The 17,355-nt window shown below is 44.0% G+C and overlaps 2 protein-coding genes and 1 pseudogene across 3 annotated transcripts; all 3 read left to right on the forward strand.

Annotated features, from left to right (window-relative positions):
* Window positions 1-690: 690 nt before the first annotated feature.
* LOC118476790 (uncharacterized) lies at window positions 691-2,739 on the forward strand. The gene is made up of 2 exons (XM_035966565.1): window positions 691-1,052; window positions 2,472-2,739. The coding sequence occupies exons 1-2, from the start codon at window positions 691-693 to the stop codon at window positions 2,521-2,523; spliced, it is 414 nt and encodes a 137-aa protein (XP_035822458.1). The 3' UTR covers window positions 2,524-2,739.
* Window positions 2,740-2,791: 52 nt separating this feature from the next.
* On the forward strand, window positions 2,792-8,059 carry LOC103650017 (casein kinase pseudogene; annotated as a pseudogene). Its single transcript, NR_163427.1, has 11 exons — window positions 2,792-3,264; window positions 3,963-4,098; window positions 4,357-4,493; window positions 4,590-4,713; window positions 5,527-5,549; window positions 5,652-5,747; window positions 5,837-5,907; window positions 6,384-6,539; window positions 6,618-6,744; window positions 7,233-7,348; window positions 7,816-8,059. The product of NR_163427.1 is annotated as a casein kinase pseudogene (transcript).
* Window positions 8,060-12,032: 3,973 nt separating this feature from the next.
* Window positions 12,033-15,584, forward strand: LOC118476791 (uncharacterized; the record flags this gene model as incomplete). Its single annotated transcript, XM_035966566.1, has 2 exons — window positions 12,033-12,056; window positions 15,126-15,584. Coding segments are annotated over exons 1-2 (483 nt in total), but the record flags the coding sequence as incomplete, so codon positions are not given.
* Between the last annotated feature and the right edge of the window lie 1,771 nt (window positions 15,585-17,355).

The following is a 17,355-nucleotide window of genomic DNA, read 5'->3' on the forward strand; positions in this document are numbered from 1 at the left end:
ATTTGGAATTTTGTGAACAACATTCGCAACTAGGGCAGTAGAATTTATTTGGTTTGACGTTTGCGTTGCGGTCGGGAGCTGTCGCGTGGGATAGTTGGGCCGCAATTGGTGTTTCGGCCCATTAGCCCTCCCAAACCCTAGCCGCCACCCTCCTAACTACCCCCCCCATGTGCAGCCGCCCCCCCACTCCTCCTTTCCCCTTGGCCGCCGCCCCCCCTGCCCACCTCCTCCTCTCTCCATTGTTGCAGCCACCAAAACCCTAGCTGCCCCCCCAATCCCCTCCTCCCTAGGTGCTACTCCGTGCCGCTCGGATCATCGTCTCTTGGTGCGAATCTCCAATCGTTTTGGTGGAGGGAAGAAGGGAGGAAGGAAAAGGGGAGAACCAAGGTGATTTTTCTTTTGTGTTCATCCCTTGTTCATTTGCGCTGTGATTCAATTGATTAGATGTTGTGTTTGCGATTAGATAGAGGGGGGGCTGTCCAGAATTCACTACAAGAAACTAATAAATGTTCGTGGGTTAATTTAAGAACGTGGGTACCGACGTTCTTAATTGAGTTATGTTCGTGGGTTAATTTAAGAACGTGGGTACCCACGTTCTTAAATTAAATTCGTGGGCCCGTGCTAAAACCGTCGAACTTATCGTATTAGAAACGTGGGTACCCACGTTCTTAAGTTAAATTCGTGGGCCACATGGACACCGTCGAACTTAACCCAAAACCTAAATCCCTAACCCCGTGCGTCTCTCTTCTTTCGCTCTGTCTACCATGCGCGCCCGCCGCTACCTGCCAATCGCGCGCCTGCCGCCAGCGCCCCGCCGCCACCCCACGCGCGCCCCACCGCCCCCGCGCGCCGGCTCGTGTACTCCGCTGTTCGCTCCCATTCCACTCTGGCCCAGCTGCGTGCTGCTCTGGCATCGGCCGGTGGATAAGCCCAGCAGGCAAGCAGACAGGAGACTTGGAGAGCTCAGCACTGCACGCACGCTCCCCTCCCCTTGCTGGCCAAATTGATCGCTCCCCTTCAGGCTCCAGGCTCCGGAGCTTGCTTTACTTCAGGTGAGATTACTTCCCCTCACCTCCGACTCCGATCCCATTCCTTTCTTCCATTCGCTAAGGATTCGGTTTAGATCCGTCTTATGAATTGAAAAACATCAGCCCAGCAAAATTCAGATAGGGTGGTAGTGGTACTACTACTTCTATACTTCTATACTGCTCGTCCACAAACGTGGCCAGTAGTTACTGAAAAATTGGTGTAATCTGGATTGTTGCTATCTCATTGTATGGTGTATGAACTAAATTCAGTTTAGCTCCCTATTTTGTTAAACCTTATGGAAGCAAAAGGTCTATGAGAAAGCAATCTACAAAAAAAAACAATCATAAACAGACTTTTCTAGCGAGAGTTTACTAATGAATCTCCCCAGTATTGAATCTAGAGGAGCATGCATGTATGTTCTTACTGCAAGTATATTATTCTATGGTTGTTTTGTTGTCACAAGTGCCACCAATAATGTAGGCCTCGCCATTTTCTTTTTATAATATATGGATTATCACGCTGCTTGTCTATATGTTTAATAAGAGCTTCATAGGATTTTGACTTCATCGTATATACTTCTACGCAAACACTCATTATATTTCTGGAAAAAGATTGCTCAACTATATTCCCCATAGAAAAGTACTCATGATATATCCATATGTTTTTTTATTTTAATAACAAGAGTGTGGACTCAATACTCAATTATATTCCATATCAGTCACTTAGAATACAACAATACATAATTTATTTTTCCCTCTCACAAGCACAAGAATCGCTCGTGCTGTAAGATGTCACACTTTATTACCTTCAGGTTGCAAGAAGTACCAATTTAATTAACATCTTCAGGATTATTAGGTAGACAGTATCTAGAGAACTATATCAGTCTCCAGCTTTATTTTTTAATATTGATAGACCTCTACTGCAGAAGGCACCAAAAATCTGTTGTTTTGCGTGCTTAGTTTGATTCGCCAGGTCTAAGTTTTTAAAGCAAACATGAGTTCTTTATCTCTCTTTTTTCAACTGTCTGATACACATTGTAATTGATTTGGATACAGGCAGTTAAACTATAATTCCTGCAGTACCAAGGTTTCCACGTTGTGTTTAAATTATTAATGGCAGGGGCCAAATCCCCCATCCCCCATGATGCCCTCCACTACTTTAACCAGCATGATGTCAAACTCAAGGATGATCTTCTTCCTTTGTTTTGGAAAAGGAGTTAAATAGTACTAATAACATGATGAGTTGGATTATTAGGTGCCCTGTGATGCTTTGGTTTATTGGGAGAAAAGATTGCAATTAATTTTGTTATTTAAAGCAGACATGCATTTAATCTCCTTATTGTATTGGGTATAGAAATGTACTTCTTTTGTTATGTTATATTTCATTGCCCCCTCTCTATTTTGGTTCCTGGCCTTGATTTTTGTTTCTTGTATTTTTTTCAGGTTGTCTAGCTGCATGTTGAAGTATAATTCCGGATGTATCCTTGAAGTGTAAACATTTAAGGATTGTGTAATTCTTTGGGTTCCAAGACCCATTTTTAAATTTTAAACAATCCAATTTTTGCTTGAATGTATCATCAGAGATTCGCAGTAGGGAACATCAGAGATTAATATTTCTTGTCCCTTGAATGTATCATGGCTTGTTTAGAGGCGGGGGCAGCACTTTCTGATCTCAAATTTTGTTCTTCACTTCTATTTATTTCATCAGAGATTCACAGTTTTTATCCGCTAGAAAGGGTGGTAAAAGGCTAAGCTTCTTTTTGTGAATTCTCTGCGTTCTTCACTAATCCCCACCCTAATCAGTAACCACGCTTACGAATCGTTTCCTAATCGTGTGACAGGGACAACAATGACCTCAGGGACAACAATGACCTCCAAGACGAGCGACAGCATAACCACCAGCCTGAGCACCAAGGGGAAGCTCTCCTCCGTGGGCAGCAGCTTCATGGCGTCTGCCGGCAGCCGCAACACCAGCGGCGGGTTTGACGAGGGGGCCAAGTACTCCGACGACCAGATCCTCGAGGCGCCCAACCTCCGCACCTTCACATTCATAGAGCTCAAGACGGCCACCAAGAACTTCCGTCCGGACAGCGTCCTCGGCGAAGGAGGGTTCGGGAGAGTCTACAAAGGGTGGGTGGATGAGAAGACCATGGCGCCGACCAAGAACGACACTGGCATGGTTGTTGCGGTCAAGAAGCTCAACTCGGAGAGCATGCAGGGGTTTGAGGAATGGCAGGTAAACAAAATCCTGCTCCTTTTTTTCGCTTCTATATAATCTAGTACTACATATTAAATAACAATGACAATAATCTTGAAATAGAGGGTGCCTAGTATAAGATTAGTATAAGATCGGGGCCTTGACTTGGTTTTGATTGCTCCTGATGATGGTACATGGTAGTACAAGCAAAACAATTGCTTTGTTGTTAGCTACAGTGCAGTTCAATTTCTGCTCATACATCACTAATGCAGAGAGCTTAAAAGGAGCACAAAAGATTTTGAAGGTTCTCCTGACCACTGCACCCTTTATGGTTCTTTATGCTTTGTTTTATTGCTGATGACCTGTCTGTCAGTTTAGTACATGTGTGATGGCTGATTGTTTAATTCAGTTGCGATTACTCGATAGTGCCGATGGTCCAATGCTGACCAGGAACATATTGTTGGAAGTGTTGTACAATATTACAACTAGCCACATGTGTATCACAATGCAGTTACTTTTTGTTTGTTGCCATGCCTTTGAGAAGGGAAAAAAATTGTTTTCTGAGCTGTGTTGTCTTCAGGAAACACAACAAGTTCAGCAACGTGCCACACATTCTGCAAATTGTTGTGGCCACAATTGACTCACTTAAGTTCTCTTAGTTTAGTCTAATAAATATCTTTGTTCTGCTAGATGTTAGTAAGCATATCTAATGGAGACTTCTCGATGCCTACCTGCAGTCGGAGATAAATTTTCTAGGAAGGCTCTCCCATCCGAACCTAGTGAAGCTCTTGGGCTACTGTTGGGAGGACAAGGAACTTCTTCTTGTGTACGAATTCATGGCCAAAGGAAGCTTGGAAAACCACCTATTCAGGAGTGAGTTCTTACGGTGCACGTTTCACTTAACAAGTTTTGGAAATCACCTTGCTTATGCACTCTACATATCCTCTGCCTATGCAATACTTTTGCAGTAGTAGGAATGTAGGGCACATGTGGTCACATAGTTTTCCAGAGGTTCAAATCTGAAACTGCATACACGTAAATACATTTCATTACACTGGAATCTCATGGGGCATATACTTGACTGGAAAAAACACTGACATTGTGGAGCCAATCAATTGCATTTCCCTTCAGGAGGATGTGCCCCCCTGTCCTGGGAGCTGAGGCTGAAGATAGCCATTGGTGCAGCTCGAGGACTCGCGTTCTTGCATGCATCGGAAAAGCAAGTAATCTACCGTGATTTCAAGGCGTCTAACATCCTTTTAGACGCGGTAAGTTAGATGCTATGCAATGTACCTTTGATATATCAATTCGCTACTGAGGTCAAATGTTGACAGTGTTTTTTTGGGTGTGTGTGGGGGAGGCAGAACTATAACGCAAAGCTCTCCGATTTCGGCCCTGCTAAGCTGGGGCCAACTGGTAGCAACTCGCACATCACAACCAGGGTGATGGGGACATATGTGTATGCAGCTCCAGAGTATGTAGCCACCAGTACGTGTCCTCATTTATCCCACGTAACCAGCTGGTATGATCATACCCTTCTTCCCTTGTAATGAACTGTCACGACGCAGACTCGGTTGTCTGTCCGCCACAATCAGTATAACGCGATCGTTCTCGCCCTGCAGACCTTTCCACACTTGATTGTGTGAAACAACAGGCATATGCATCGTTCATGTCACTTTGAGTTATATTGACACCTACCTTGGGTAGTCTCCATCCTCGCTCACGTTTGGGCATTAGGTGTAGGAACAGAATCCGGATTGCAGAACTGATGTGTTTCTTACTGTTAACTGCTAGTAGTAGAAGGGGAGGGAGCAGAGTCGATTTGCTGTCACTGAATTCCTAGTGTAGTGGGGCACTAGTAAAAATGACCTGCAGATGTGTTTCTTGGAGATGACATGTGAGGCTTTAAAATTGCAGATGATCATTTTCTTTAAGGAGATTGATAATCCTCATTCCATTCTTGAAATAACCTTGAATATCAATCGAGATTCTTCTTTTTGATAAATACTTACTCAATCATATTAAATGTTGGTGGGGATCTATATTATTTTAGCAAAGCAACTACTTTCTCAATGCAGTTTGTTGTTGCTGGTGCATAATACTAAGTAAGCTCGACTTATTAAAGGTTAGCATATGCAGATATATACACTGTTGATATAGTGACAATCAACTCATTCCTACACGTAGAAGTTACCGTGCTCTTTGAATCTTATTGCATTTCCTGTTCACTTTTTAAAAAGAATTTCCATGGCATGGACAGCTCAAGTGCTCACTCTTCTAGAGACAACCTCCAAACGTGAGCCGCCAGCCTGCGCCTCCACCCCGTGCGATCTCTGTTTAGGTTCAAGTTTCCACGAAGCACATTTCTGCTCAACCATCTGCTTTCATTTAACTGCATTATATATTAACATCCTGTATTTTTCTAGATCAATCGAGTTGAGTTTGTTCATTCCAAGTCATTCTTGCATAGAGATATCAAGCCTGATAATTTTCTCATGGGTCTCGGGAAAAGAGAAAACCAGGTTGATTAGCTATATTCCCTCAATCTACATTTAGTTATGGGTCTATTAGTAGGTACACACATTAATAACTGATTTTAATCTCTGTATAGGTTTATGTTATCGATTTTGGACTTGCAAAGAAGTACAGAGATACATCAACACACCAGCACATTCCATACAGGTAAGCATGCTGTGTGTGTGAAATATGAATGAAATTGATGTGCAACGTCTTGTTTATTTCTGCCTTTACCGTAAAATAACTGTACTTGGTCCATAGTGTCACCAACAATATACTCTACTTCTGTAATTTCTGATGCTGCCACACTAGGTCCATAATTATATTATGCCCATGTTTGATATTGTTCCATGTACCACTAGAAATTCAAATATCTGGAAAATGTTCTCTTAGCATGATTTGAGACAGCACCTCGATTTAAAATATCTGAACCTTTAGTGTTGTCCATGTAATTGTAGAGAGAACAAGAACTTGACTGGAACAGCAAGATATGCAATTGTAAATACCCACCTTGGAATTGGTAGGTTTAATTCAATTGGTGGTAGCTAGTTTCCAGGCATGCTGTTTCTGGATTCCTGAAAAACTTCTCTTACCTTTCCATGACATTTCATTTCTATATTATTATTGATGTCTTCTCGCAGAACAAAGCCGGAGGGATGACATGGAATAAAAAACAAAAGTATTCGGGAAGGTTGGTTTAATACACTGTCAGCCTTCCATGGTAGGGCCTGAAAGCTGGGAACAAAAAACAAAAGTATGAAAAGATCAGCGAAAGGAAAATTGCTACTTCAACTGAGGTCACACATTGTTCTCTACTAACTGTGTTGCCTTCCTTCTTTGGTGTATATGTTCTTATTGTGTTTCCCCAACTGTAGGCTCTCTGCCGTGGATATCCTACCAAATTTGCTTCTTACTTCCATTATTGTCGCTCACTGCGTTTCGAAGATGCACCGGACTATCAGTACCTGAAGAATTTGTTCAGAGACCTTTTTATTCGGGAAGGTTGGTTTAATACACCCAATATTTCATTTAATGACTAAACCATGTCTGCATTTCTCAGTGTAGCAAAAATGCTAACTTAGAATTATGTTATCCATTGGGCAGGTTTTTAGTTTGATTATGTTTTTGACTGGACCATTCTAAAGTACCAACAGGCATAGATGACCACTGCACCACCTCGTGCAATTGTCTGTACAAGGAATAAACTTACCCTCCTACCTTAAGTAGTAGTAGAGATTGTATTGGGTATAAAAATGTACTTCTTTTGTTATGTTATATTTCATTGTCCCCTCTCTATTTTGGTTCCTGGCCTTGATTTTTGTTTCTTGTATTTTTTCTAGGTCGTCTAGCTACTGTAGTTGCCCATCGTCAAAGTTTTGTAGAGTGGTTAGTGTTTTTGGTTGACAGACATTGGTGCTAGATTTGGGATCAGCCTTCCTAAACAGTACCATTTACTTCAGCTCAATGATATGAATAATGCTTGTTTGCAGGACATATTGCTAAGAATCTGCCACATTATGTTTGCTTGAGGTATTAATTTATCCAGGTGTTTAATGCTGGAGTACAGTTAGAAGATCCCTAATCAATTGCTTCTCATTTCAGTCGTGTAAGTCACTCTGTAAGTTTTTCTACCATTTTCTGAACTCCATTGTTCTCTGTATGATTTTATTTGGTCACATGCTCCTTCATGTGCTATTTTGCTTCTTGCAAGTTCTTGTGATCTTCTGTTCTGGCTCCTTGATTTCATACATGAACCTTTCTACCCTTGTCCTTGATACCTGAGCATTTTCAGGTAGCAAGTGTTGGGCGAAGTACAAAGATACTGGCCAACAAAAACATGGAGTTTCCGTGTGTTGCAGTATTCTACACTTGCCTAACAGTATTTATTAACTGTAGTTAGCATATATGTTTATACTCATCTGTTGCTGCCAAGAATAATACTAAAGTTATCTAATATGTTTCAGTGATGGAATTCATGAAGCACACTGTAGTTAGCATATATGTTTATACTCTTATCGCTACTGAAGGAGCTCTCATGGCCATTGAATGACCTCTCTTTTTATGGAAAAATAGGTAACTTTATTCATGCTACAACAGCGACTTTGAGCGAACATGAGACCACTGAGCTCTGGAGCGAATGAAGGACGTCGTCTTTGGAAGTCAGACATCACCTAGAGCTAGGGTGTCCATTCTTGACATGTTTCTCTCAGTGATAGGTGGATACTGTCTAGTTAGGAACAGAGTCTTGAGGGATTGATGGACGCATGCATCTTCAATTCCTGTGTGTTGTATTACTACTAGTACAATCTCCAATTCTTGTGAACTTATGTATTTGGACTTGTGTGAATTTGTGATATGAACATATATCTATGTGTTTGAAATCTGTATTGTATGTGATATTTTGTGTTGCATGTGATATTATGTTTGTCTAATTTTTTATTTCTGTATTTTTTATTTTTTCTGGAAAAGGGTTAAGAACGTGGGTACCCACGTTCTTAACGTTAAGAACGTGGGTACCGTCGAACTTATTGTGCATTCCTCGCAGACCCACGTAGGACACATAAGGTCGACGGCCACGTGGCCCCGTCGAACTTAACCGTAAGAACGTGGGTGCCGTCGAACTTATGGAAAAAAATTTGACGGCCCCGTCGAACTTAAAAACGCACGTTCTTAAAGTTAAGTTCGACGGTACCCACGTTCTTAATGTTAAGTTCGACGGTACCCACGTTCTTAACGTTAAGTTCGACGGGGCCGTCGAACTTACTTCTCTAAGTTCGTCCAAAAATCGCCGTCGGCTATATTCGTCGGTACACCCACGTTCTTACGGTAAGTTCGACGGCTTATTACATTAAGTTCGACGGTTTGTCACCCACGTTCTTTAACCAGTTTCCTGTAGTGATTTTGCGTGGTGGATGAACAGCGGTAGTTCCAGCAGTTTTTAGGTTTTTTTCGTGAAGATTTAATGGGGATCAATTTGGGAATCTTGTAGAACTTTGTTTTATCTTTTCAACAAGTATTTATGCGCTCAATTTAGAGTTATAAATCAAAAGTTATCATCGTTTGAATCCGGGTATGTGGCTGTCCAGAAAACAGATTTTTCAGAGTGATGAACAGCAGCAGTGTTAGCAGTTTCTGGGGATTTTTCGGGAGCAATTAGTGTTAATCAGTATGAGAATCTTGTAGAACTTTGTTTTATCTTTCCAACGAGTATTTATGCGCTCAATTTGGAGTTATAAATTAAAAGTTATCATCGTTTGAATCCGGGTATGTGGCTGTCCAGAAAACAGATTTTTCAGAGTGATGAACAGCAGCAGTGTTAGCAGATTCTGGGGATGTTTCGGGAGTAATTAGTGTTAATCAGTATGAGAATCATGTAGGGCTTTTTCTTATCTTTCCAACAAGTACTTATACGCTCAAATCGGAATTATATTTTAAAAGTTATCGCTGTTTGAATCCGCGTATGTCGCTGCTCAAATCAGAAAAAAAACAGATTGCAGGGTTTATTTTGAGGGCCGTTTAGAGGTAAGTAGATGTTAGAATTCAATCATGAGTTGTATACAAAACTTGTGGGGAATTTTATGTAGTTGTCTCTGAAGTTTTTGTTTATCATCACTGCTGTCCTAAATTTTAAGTTATGGAATTGTTAAGCAGCGCCGCTGCAGTTTGGTTAGTGAGGGGAGAATTGTTACCACGGCGGGGTTTGAGATTGCGCGTAGGTGCGGTGTTGTCTTTGAGTTTTTTTATGAGAATTTGGTGCACTAAGTTGGGTGTCAAAAACAGGTGGTGGACTTCCGGATCGTTCTTAGGGATTTTGCCCGAACTTCGGTAAAGGCAAGTAAAACAGTGATGGTTATTTCGTCTTTTGATTGATGAGTCTTATACTTGATTATGTTTGTGCTATTTGCGTTCGTATCCATATTCCTAATTGGGTACCATCGTTTGAAATTATTCATGTTTTATTGATTATACATGTGGAGGGTGTGGTTTGATCATGTTACCCATGTGGTTATTGATGTGAGATGGGTGGAAGTATATGTCTAGCACATTTTATTTGGGAAGAACTCATGTTGTTGACATGCATAATGCATTCATCATCCATTGCATTGAAGTTTCGTCGCGATCTTATGGTCCGACCGTACCGGTACAATGAGCATCATATGTTTCCCGAGAAGGGGTATGATGCAGCTTCATATCCTTAGAGGTATGAAGGCAGAAGTCATATTGCATCTGTAGCCATGTACATTCATGGGTGAAGTGTGGAACCTATTTTGGTGATGTGGATAAGGTGGATCTTTACTTTGTAATTCATCTTGGCATTGAGTAATTGATTACTTGCTTACTTGCTGCAAATTAATATTTAAGAAAGAAGTTGGGAACCATGTGGTTGCTCATGCACGGTTGGCTTGCATTGTCCAACTGTTGTTTGTTTTTTTTACTTGCTGAGATGTGTCATCTCACTCTTGCATTGTCTGATGCAGGCACCTGATCTTTGCTTTGGGAAAGAAGGGATGTAGCAGCACGGCCACCACACTTTTAAATAAAGGAATAACTGATTAATAATGATGTTAAACAGGAAGGGTCAAGTCTAGGGAATTATTACATTCTAATCTTTCATGGTAGTTGAACTGTTTAGTTTGGTGGGCTGAGTTGTCTATCTTTTGTCTGGTCATGAATGTTCATTTCTACCGCTGCATTTTGATTATACTATGTCAATTATCTTTCTTTTATATCCTGTATAAACTATATGCTTCCCTTGTTATGCTACTTTCAAGGGAGGTGCTGCCGGATTTTTGCAATACTTTCTTTCTCTATGTGTTGCATAAGTTTTGTAGAAAGGTTTTTTTGGTATCATCCATTGTGTGGGATCAGTGGGGTGTTACAGTTGGTATCAGAGGCATAGGCTGTAGGTCCTAGCAAGTGGAGTAGTAATAAATTGACACACTGCACATGTAGGATGGGTTTTCGGTCTTGCTATTGATATGATTATGTTATTCTCTGTGCTAGTTTTGACATTATCTAGGGAGATGCTATGCTTATCTCATATACTTACTATTCTCATCCCTGTGGCTATAGCTATGCCGCCTCGTAGAGCTCGGGGTAGTCCGCAAGCTCCTAGTGGGGACTCGATGAGTCCGGCGGCAATGTTAGCCGCGATGCAGGCCATGCAGCAGGAGTTGGCCCTTCTGAGGCAAGCCATTCCTGTCGCCCCTGCAGGTGCTGCTCAGGGTGCTGGAGGTGGAGAAGTGCCCGGGGGCGCTGTCCCTGCGGGTGCTGTTCCTGGTGGCGGGGCCGAGGTGCCTCTTCCAGTCAGTGGTCTCTCTCTGATGCAGTGGATGGGCATGAAGTTGGATTCTTTTGATGGCAGTGGTACTCCGGTCGAGGCGGCAGATTGGCTGACTTATGTGGAGGATAAGATGAATGTCTTCGAGATTGCTTATGGAGATCGGGTTCGCTTTGGCACTCAGCTGCTGAAGGGTGAGGCGCAGATTTGGTGGAGAGGCGTGCAGGCAGCGCACTCCTCCTCACCAGGAGTCCTATCATGGGATGTTTTCATCAGGCAGTTCGAAAGGAGATTCTACCCGGTCACCTTTCTGGAGAAAATGAAGATTGACTTGCAGTCCTACAAGCAGGAGAAGAAGTCTGTCACAGAGTATGAGGTGGGCTTCAACAAAATGGTCCGCTTTGTCCCTCATGTGGCTTATAATGAGATGGAGAAGGCGAGCCAATTCCGTCAGGGTCTGAAGCCTTCTATCAGGCATGCTCTGGGGGCCTTTCCGTTGGTGGACTTCCGTACCACAGTGGAGCAGGCGCTGGGTGTGGAGATGCAACACCAGTACACCATGGAGTCGCAGAAGTCTTCGGGTGTTGATCAACCTCGTAGCCAGGACACGAGGAGGGGCAGCACTGGAGGTCCAGCTCACAAGAGGGGCAAGTCTCAGCATCAGCGCCACCATCCTTACCGTGGCAAATCTTCTGACTCAGGTACTTCAGGAGGAAGTACTCAGAGGTTTCGGGCCGTTCCTAAGCCCGGGTTGGGGCTGGTGTGTTTCCGCTGTGGAGATGCGCATCGCCGTGCAGAGTGCCAGTGGAGTGGCAGGTGTTCTATCTGCAGTCAGGACCACAAGGATGTGGTGTGTAGGAGGAATCCCAATGGGAAGCTCAGATGGGAGCCGATAGCTTCCTCCTCTTCTCAGGGCACTATCAATATGATGTCAAGTGCTGAGCAGCAGTTTTCAGTTCCTCTTCCTCCACAGCAGCTTTATGTGCCTGGGACTTCTCAGTTCGTGCCGATGCAAGGTTTTCCGCAGTATCAGGTTGTGCCTACTCCTGCGCCGTCTACCCCTGTGCTGTCTCAGTTTGGAGCTCCACGCCAGCCCCCTCCGGTGGCTCAGTGGGGTTCTTCTGTTAATTTCACTCCGGGAGCTTCCTCTTCTGCGGGTATTTCTGGAGCTTATGTGCTACCCGCTACGGATGGCAGGGAGCAAGGAGACGTGGTGACAGGTACGATTTCAGTTGATTCATTTGCAGCCCATGCTCTTTTTGACTCTGGCGCTAGCTATTCGTTTGTTTCGGAGGATTTTGTGTCGCGGGCTGGTCTTTCGGTGCAGAGGTTGGGTCACCCAATTTTGGTCAGTTCTGCTAATGGCTCCATTAGTAGCTGTTTAGTTTGTTAGGGGTGTTCCGTCATTCTTGCTGATGAGGTTTTTTCGGCTAATCTGGTGGTGATTTCCTTGGGGGCATTCGATGTTATCTTGGGTATGGATTGGTTATCCCAGTATCGTGCGGTTATATCCTGCTTCTGGAAGACAGTGTTATTGCAGGCGCCGTCGGGTAAGGAGGTGGTATTCTTGGGAAGTTCTCCGAAGTTCACATTATCCTTGTTGGCGCAATTGCTTCCTGATCGCTGGTCAAGGAAGTCAGGGATCTTTTTCTCTATGGTGGTGGAGGGCGAGGCTGCCTTGCGGGTGCAGGACATCCGGGTGGTGTGTGACTTTGCTGACGTGTTTCCAGCAGAGCTTCCAGGCATTCCTCCGGAGCGCGATGCAGCTTTTGAGATTAAGCTAATCCTGGGTACGCAGCCTATTCATAAGGCCCCGTATCGAATGGCCCCAAAGGAGCAGATTGAATTAAAGCGGCAATTGGATGATCTGCTGGCTAAGGGCTTCATTAGGCCTAGCAGGTCTCCATGGGCTTCCCCAGTATTGTTTGTTGAGAAGAAGGATAAAAGCAAGCGGCTGTGTGTGGATTATCACGCTTTGAATCAAGTGACAATCAAGAATAAATATCCGCTTCCCCGAATTGAGGTCCTCTTTGAGCAGTTGAGGGGTGCCCAGGTGTTCTCCAAAATTGATTTGAACTCTGGTTATCATCAATTGAGGATTCGTGAGGAGGATATTGAGAAGACTGCCTTCTGCACCAGGTATGGGCATTATGAGTTCATAGTCATGTCCTTTGGCTTAACTAATGCCCCTGCTGCGTTTATGGAAGCAATGAATAGGATGCTGCATGAATTCTTGGACGATTTTGTGGTCGTATTCCTGGATGATATTTTGATTTATTCAAAGACCGAGGCCGAGCATGATCAGCATCTCCGTCTCGTTCTGGGTGCCCTAAGGAAGAATCAATTCTATGGCAAGTTGAAGAAGTGTGCCTTTTGGCTATCTGAAGTGGCTTTCCTGGGGCACGTGATTAATCAGCAGGGTATTGCGGTTGACCCCAAGAATGTTGCGGCTGTAGTGGAGTGGAAGAGACCTTCTAGTGTCTCTGAAATTCGAAGTTTCTTGGGGCTTGCTGGGTATTATCGGCGTTTCGTACCAAATTTTTTCAGCATTGCTAAGCCTTTGACTAGGCTCTTGGGGAAGGGTGTTCCCTTCGTCTGGTCCGGCGAGTGTGAGATCAGTTATCAGTCATTGAAGAGCAAGTTGGTGGACGCCCCTATCCTAGCTTTGCCTGAGAGCGGTAAGCGTTTCACAGTTTTTACGGATGCTTCGCGTATTGGTCTTGGCTGTGTGCTGATGCAGGAAGGCAGGGTGATTGCTTATGGCTCAAGGCAGTTGAGGAAGCATGAGGGGAATTATCCAACTCATGATCTGGAATTGGCTGCGGTAGTTTTTGCTCTAAAGTCGTGGAGGCATTACCTTTATGGCGAGGCTTGTGACATTTTCACTGATCACAAAAGTCTCAAGTATATTTTTACTCAGAAGGAGCTGAATTTAAGGCAGCGTCGGTGGCTAGAATTGATTAAAGATTATGATTTGTCCATTCATTATCACCCAGGGAAGGCTAATGTGGTGGCGGATGCCCTTAGCAGGTCCGGGGTTCCAAAGGTGGCCTTGCCGTTGATCACTGATCTGGACCGTTTGGGGATCGCTTTGTGTTATGTCGGCACCGCTAGCGAGGAGACTCAGATGCTTATTCAATCCTCTCTTATGGAGAGAGTGCGTGCGGCTCAGCAGCAGGATCGTCTTTTGCAGGAAGCCCGAAGGAGGGTTGGTGATGGTAAACCGCGGGAGTTCACCATTGATGAGAATGATTTGGTTCGTTTCAGGGGCCGTCTTTGTGTGCCTCAGAAATCAGAGGTGAAGCTGGATATCCTGTGAGAAGCTCATAAAACGCCTTACACCGTCCATCCTGGCGAAACCAAAATGTACCGAGATTTGAAGCAAAACTTCTGGTGGAAGCGGATGAAGGTTGACATTTCTAAGTATGTGGCCGCCTGTGAAGTATGTCAGCGCGTGAAGGCCGAACATAAGCGGCCTGCAGGTTTGCTGAAGCCATTGGAAATTCTAGAGTGGAAATGGGAGCATATCACCATGGATTTTGTGGTGGGTCTACCTCGTTCCCCTCGTGGCAGGGATGCTATTTGGGTGGTAGTGGATCGCTTGACTAAGTCTGCGCATTTTATTCCCATGAAGACCACGAATTCAGCTTCAGATTTGGTTCCCTTGTATATGAAGGAAGTAGTCAGGCTTCACGGGGTACCTAAGTCTATTGTTTCTGATCGAGACTCCAAATTTGTATCCAAATTCTGGGAGAGTCTCCACAGTGCATTGGGCACCAAGCTTTCGCTTAGTGTCGCTTTTCAACCTCAGACGGATGGTCAGTCAGAGCGAACAATCCAAACCTTAGAGGATATGTTGCGTGCTTGTGTTCTGTCATGGAAGGGTAGCTGGGAGGATCATCTTGCTCTGGCAGAGTTTGCGTATAACAACAGCTACCAAGCTAGCATCAAGATGGCACCATTTGAGGCTTTGTATGGCAGGCGGTGTATCTCTCCTCTGTGCTGGGAGACTTTGGGAGAGAGATCCCTGGTTGGTCCCGATTGGGTTCAGCAAACTTCTGAAAAGGTTCGGGAAATTCGTCAGAATATTTTGGCAGCTCAGAGTCGTCAGAAGAGTTATGCTGATGTGAGGAGGCGGGATCTGGAATTTGCTGTGGGTGACCAAGTCCTTCTCAGGGTATCACCCACTAAGGGAGTTGTTCGGTTCGGTGTCTCTAGGAAGCTCAGCCCAAGATACATTGGACCGTTCACTATCTTGTCCCGAGTGGGCAGCCTGGCTTATCGCTTGCTGCTGCCGGATTCCATGGCAGGGGTACACCCGGTTTTTCATGTCTCTATGTTGAGGAAGTTCTTGCGGGATCCGGACCATCAGATTGAGATGGAACCAATTGCGGTGCAGCAGGATCTGACTCTGGAGTGCCGTCCGGTGCGTATATTGGAATTCTCGGAGCGTGTGTTGAGGAAGAGATCAATTAAGTATGTCAAGGTCTTATGGTCTAATCAGTCAGAGCGCGAGGCTACGTGGGAACTTGAGGAGTTGATGCGGCAGAAGTACCCGGAACTTTTCGTTGTGGGTAAGTGTTGTTGATTCGCTAATCTTTTCTTGTGTCATTCCGATAGAAGCGTCAGAATTCGAGGTTGAATTCTTTTTAAGAGGGGTAGAATGTGATACCCGGTTTGCAAAGAAGAGAAGTTGGGGGTTGTTCTTTTTGTTTTTTCCCCTCATCCAGTTGTTGTTTTGGGGATTTGGAATTTTGTGAACAACATTCGCAACTAGGGCAGTAGAATTTATTTGGTTTGACGTTTGCGTTGCGGTCGGGAGCTGTCGCGTGGGATAGTTGGGCCGCAATTGGTGTTTCGGCCCATTAGCCCTCCCAAACCCTAGCCGTCACCCTCCTAACTACCCCCCATGTGCAGCCGCCCCCCCCACTCCTCCTTTCCCCTTGGCCGCCCCCCCTGCCCACCTCCTCCTCTCTCCATTGTTGCAGCCACCAAAACCCTAGCCGCCCCCCCAATCCCCTCCTCCCTAGGTGCTACTCCGTGCCGCTTGGATCATCGTCTCTTGGTGCGAATCTCCAATCGTTTTGGTGGAGGGAAGAAGGGAGGAAGGAAAAGGGGAGAACCAAGGTGATTTTTCTTTTGTGTTCATCCCTTGTTCATTTGCGCTGCGATTCAATTGATTAGATGTTGTGTTTGCGATTAGATAGAGGGGGGGCTGTCCAGAATTTTGCGTGGTGGATGAACAGCGGTAGTTCCAGCAGTTTTTAGGTTTTTTTCGTGAAGATTTAATGGGGATCAATTTGGGAATCTTGTAGAACTTTGTTTTATCTTTCCAACGAGTATTTATGCGCTCAATTTAGAGTTATAAATCAAAAGTTATCATCGTTTGAATCCGGGTATGTGGCTGTCCAGAAAACAGATTTTTCAGAGTGATGAACAGCAGCAGTGTTAGTAGTTTCTGGGGATTTTTCGGGAGCAATTAGTGTTAATCAGTATGAGAATCTTGTAGAACTTTATTTTATCTTTCCAACGAGTATTTATGCGCTCAATTTGGAGTTATAAATTAAAAGTTATCATCGTTTGAATCCGGGTATGTGGCTGTCCAGAAAACAGATTTTTCAGAGTGATGAACAGCAGCAGTGTTAGCAGATTCTGGGGATGTTTCGGGAGTAATTAGTGTTAATCAGTATGAGAATCATGTAGGGCTTTTTCTTATCTTTCCAACAAGTACTTATGCGCTCAAATCGGAATTATATTTTAAAAGTTATCGCTGTTTGAATCCGCGTATGTCGCTGCTCAAATCAGAAAAAAAACAGATTGCAGGGTTTATTTTGAGGGCCGTTTAGAGGTAAGTAGATGTTAGAATTCAATCATGAGTTGTATACAAAACTTGTGGGGAATTTTATGTAGTTGTCTCTGAAGTTTTTGTTTATCATCACTGCTGTCCTAAATTTTAAGTTATGGAATTGTTAAGCAGCGCCGCTGCAGTTTGGTTAGTGAGGGGAGAATTGTTACCACGGCGGGGTTTGAGATTGCGCGTAGGTGCGGTGTTGTCTTTGAGTTTTTTTATGAGAATTTGGTGCACTAAGTTGGGTGTCAAAAACAGGTGGTGGACTTCCGGATCGTTCTTAGGGATTTTGCCCGAACTTCGGTAAAGGCAAGTAAAACAGTGATGGTTATTTCGTCTTTTGATTGATGAGTCTTATACTTGATTATGTTTGTGCTATTTGCGTTCGTATCCATATTCCTAATTGGGTACCATCGTTTGAAATTATTCATGTTTTATTGATTATACATGTGGAGGGTGTGGTTTGATCATGTTACCCATGTGG

Source organism: Zea mays, chromosome 3 (genome assembly GCF_902167145.1).
Source record: "Zea mays cultivar B73 chromosome 3, Zm-B73-REFERENCE-NAM-5.0, whole genome shotgun sequence".
NCBI classification, from domain to species: domain Eukaryota; kingdom Viridiplantae; phylum Streptophyta; class Magnoliopsida; order Poales; family Poaceae; genus Zea; species Zea mays.

What these genes read in the sequence shown, in the direction of transcription:
- LOC118476790 (XM_035966565.1), top strand. Translation starts at nt 691, where the DNA reads ATGGACACCGTCGAACTTAACCCAAAACCTAAATCCCTAACCCCGTGC. An exon ending in CGGAGCTTGCTTTACTTCAG is followed by an intron (nt 1,053 to 2,471) that starts GTGAGATTACTT and finishes TATTTTTTTCAG; the next exon opens with GTTGTCTAGCTGCATGTTGA.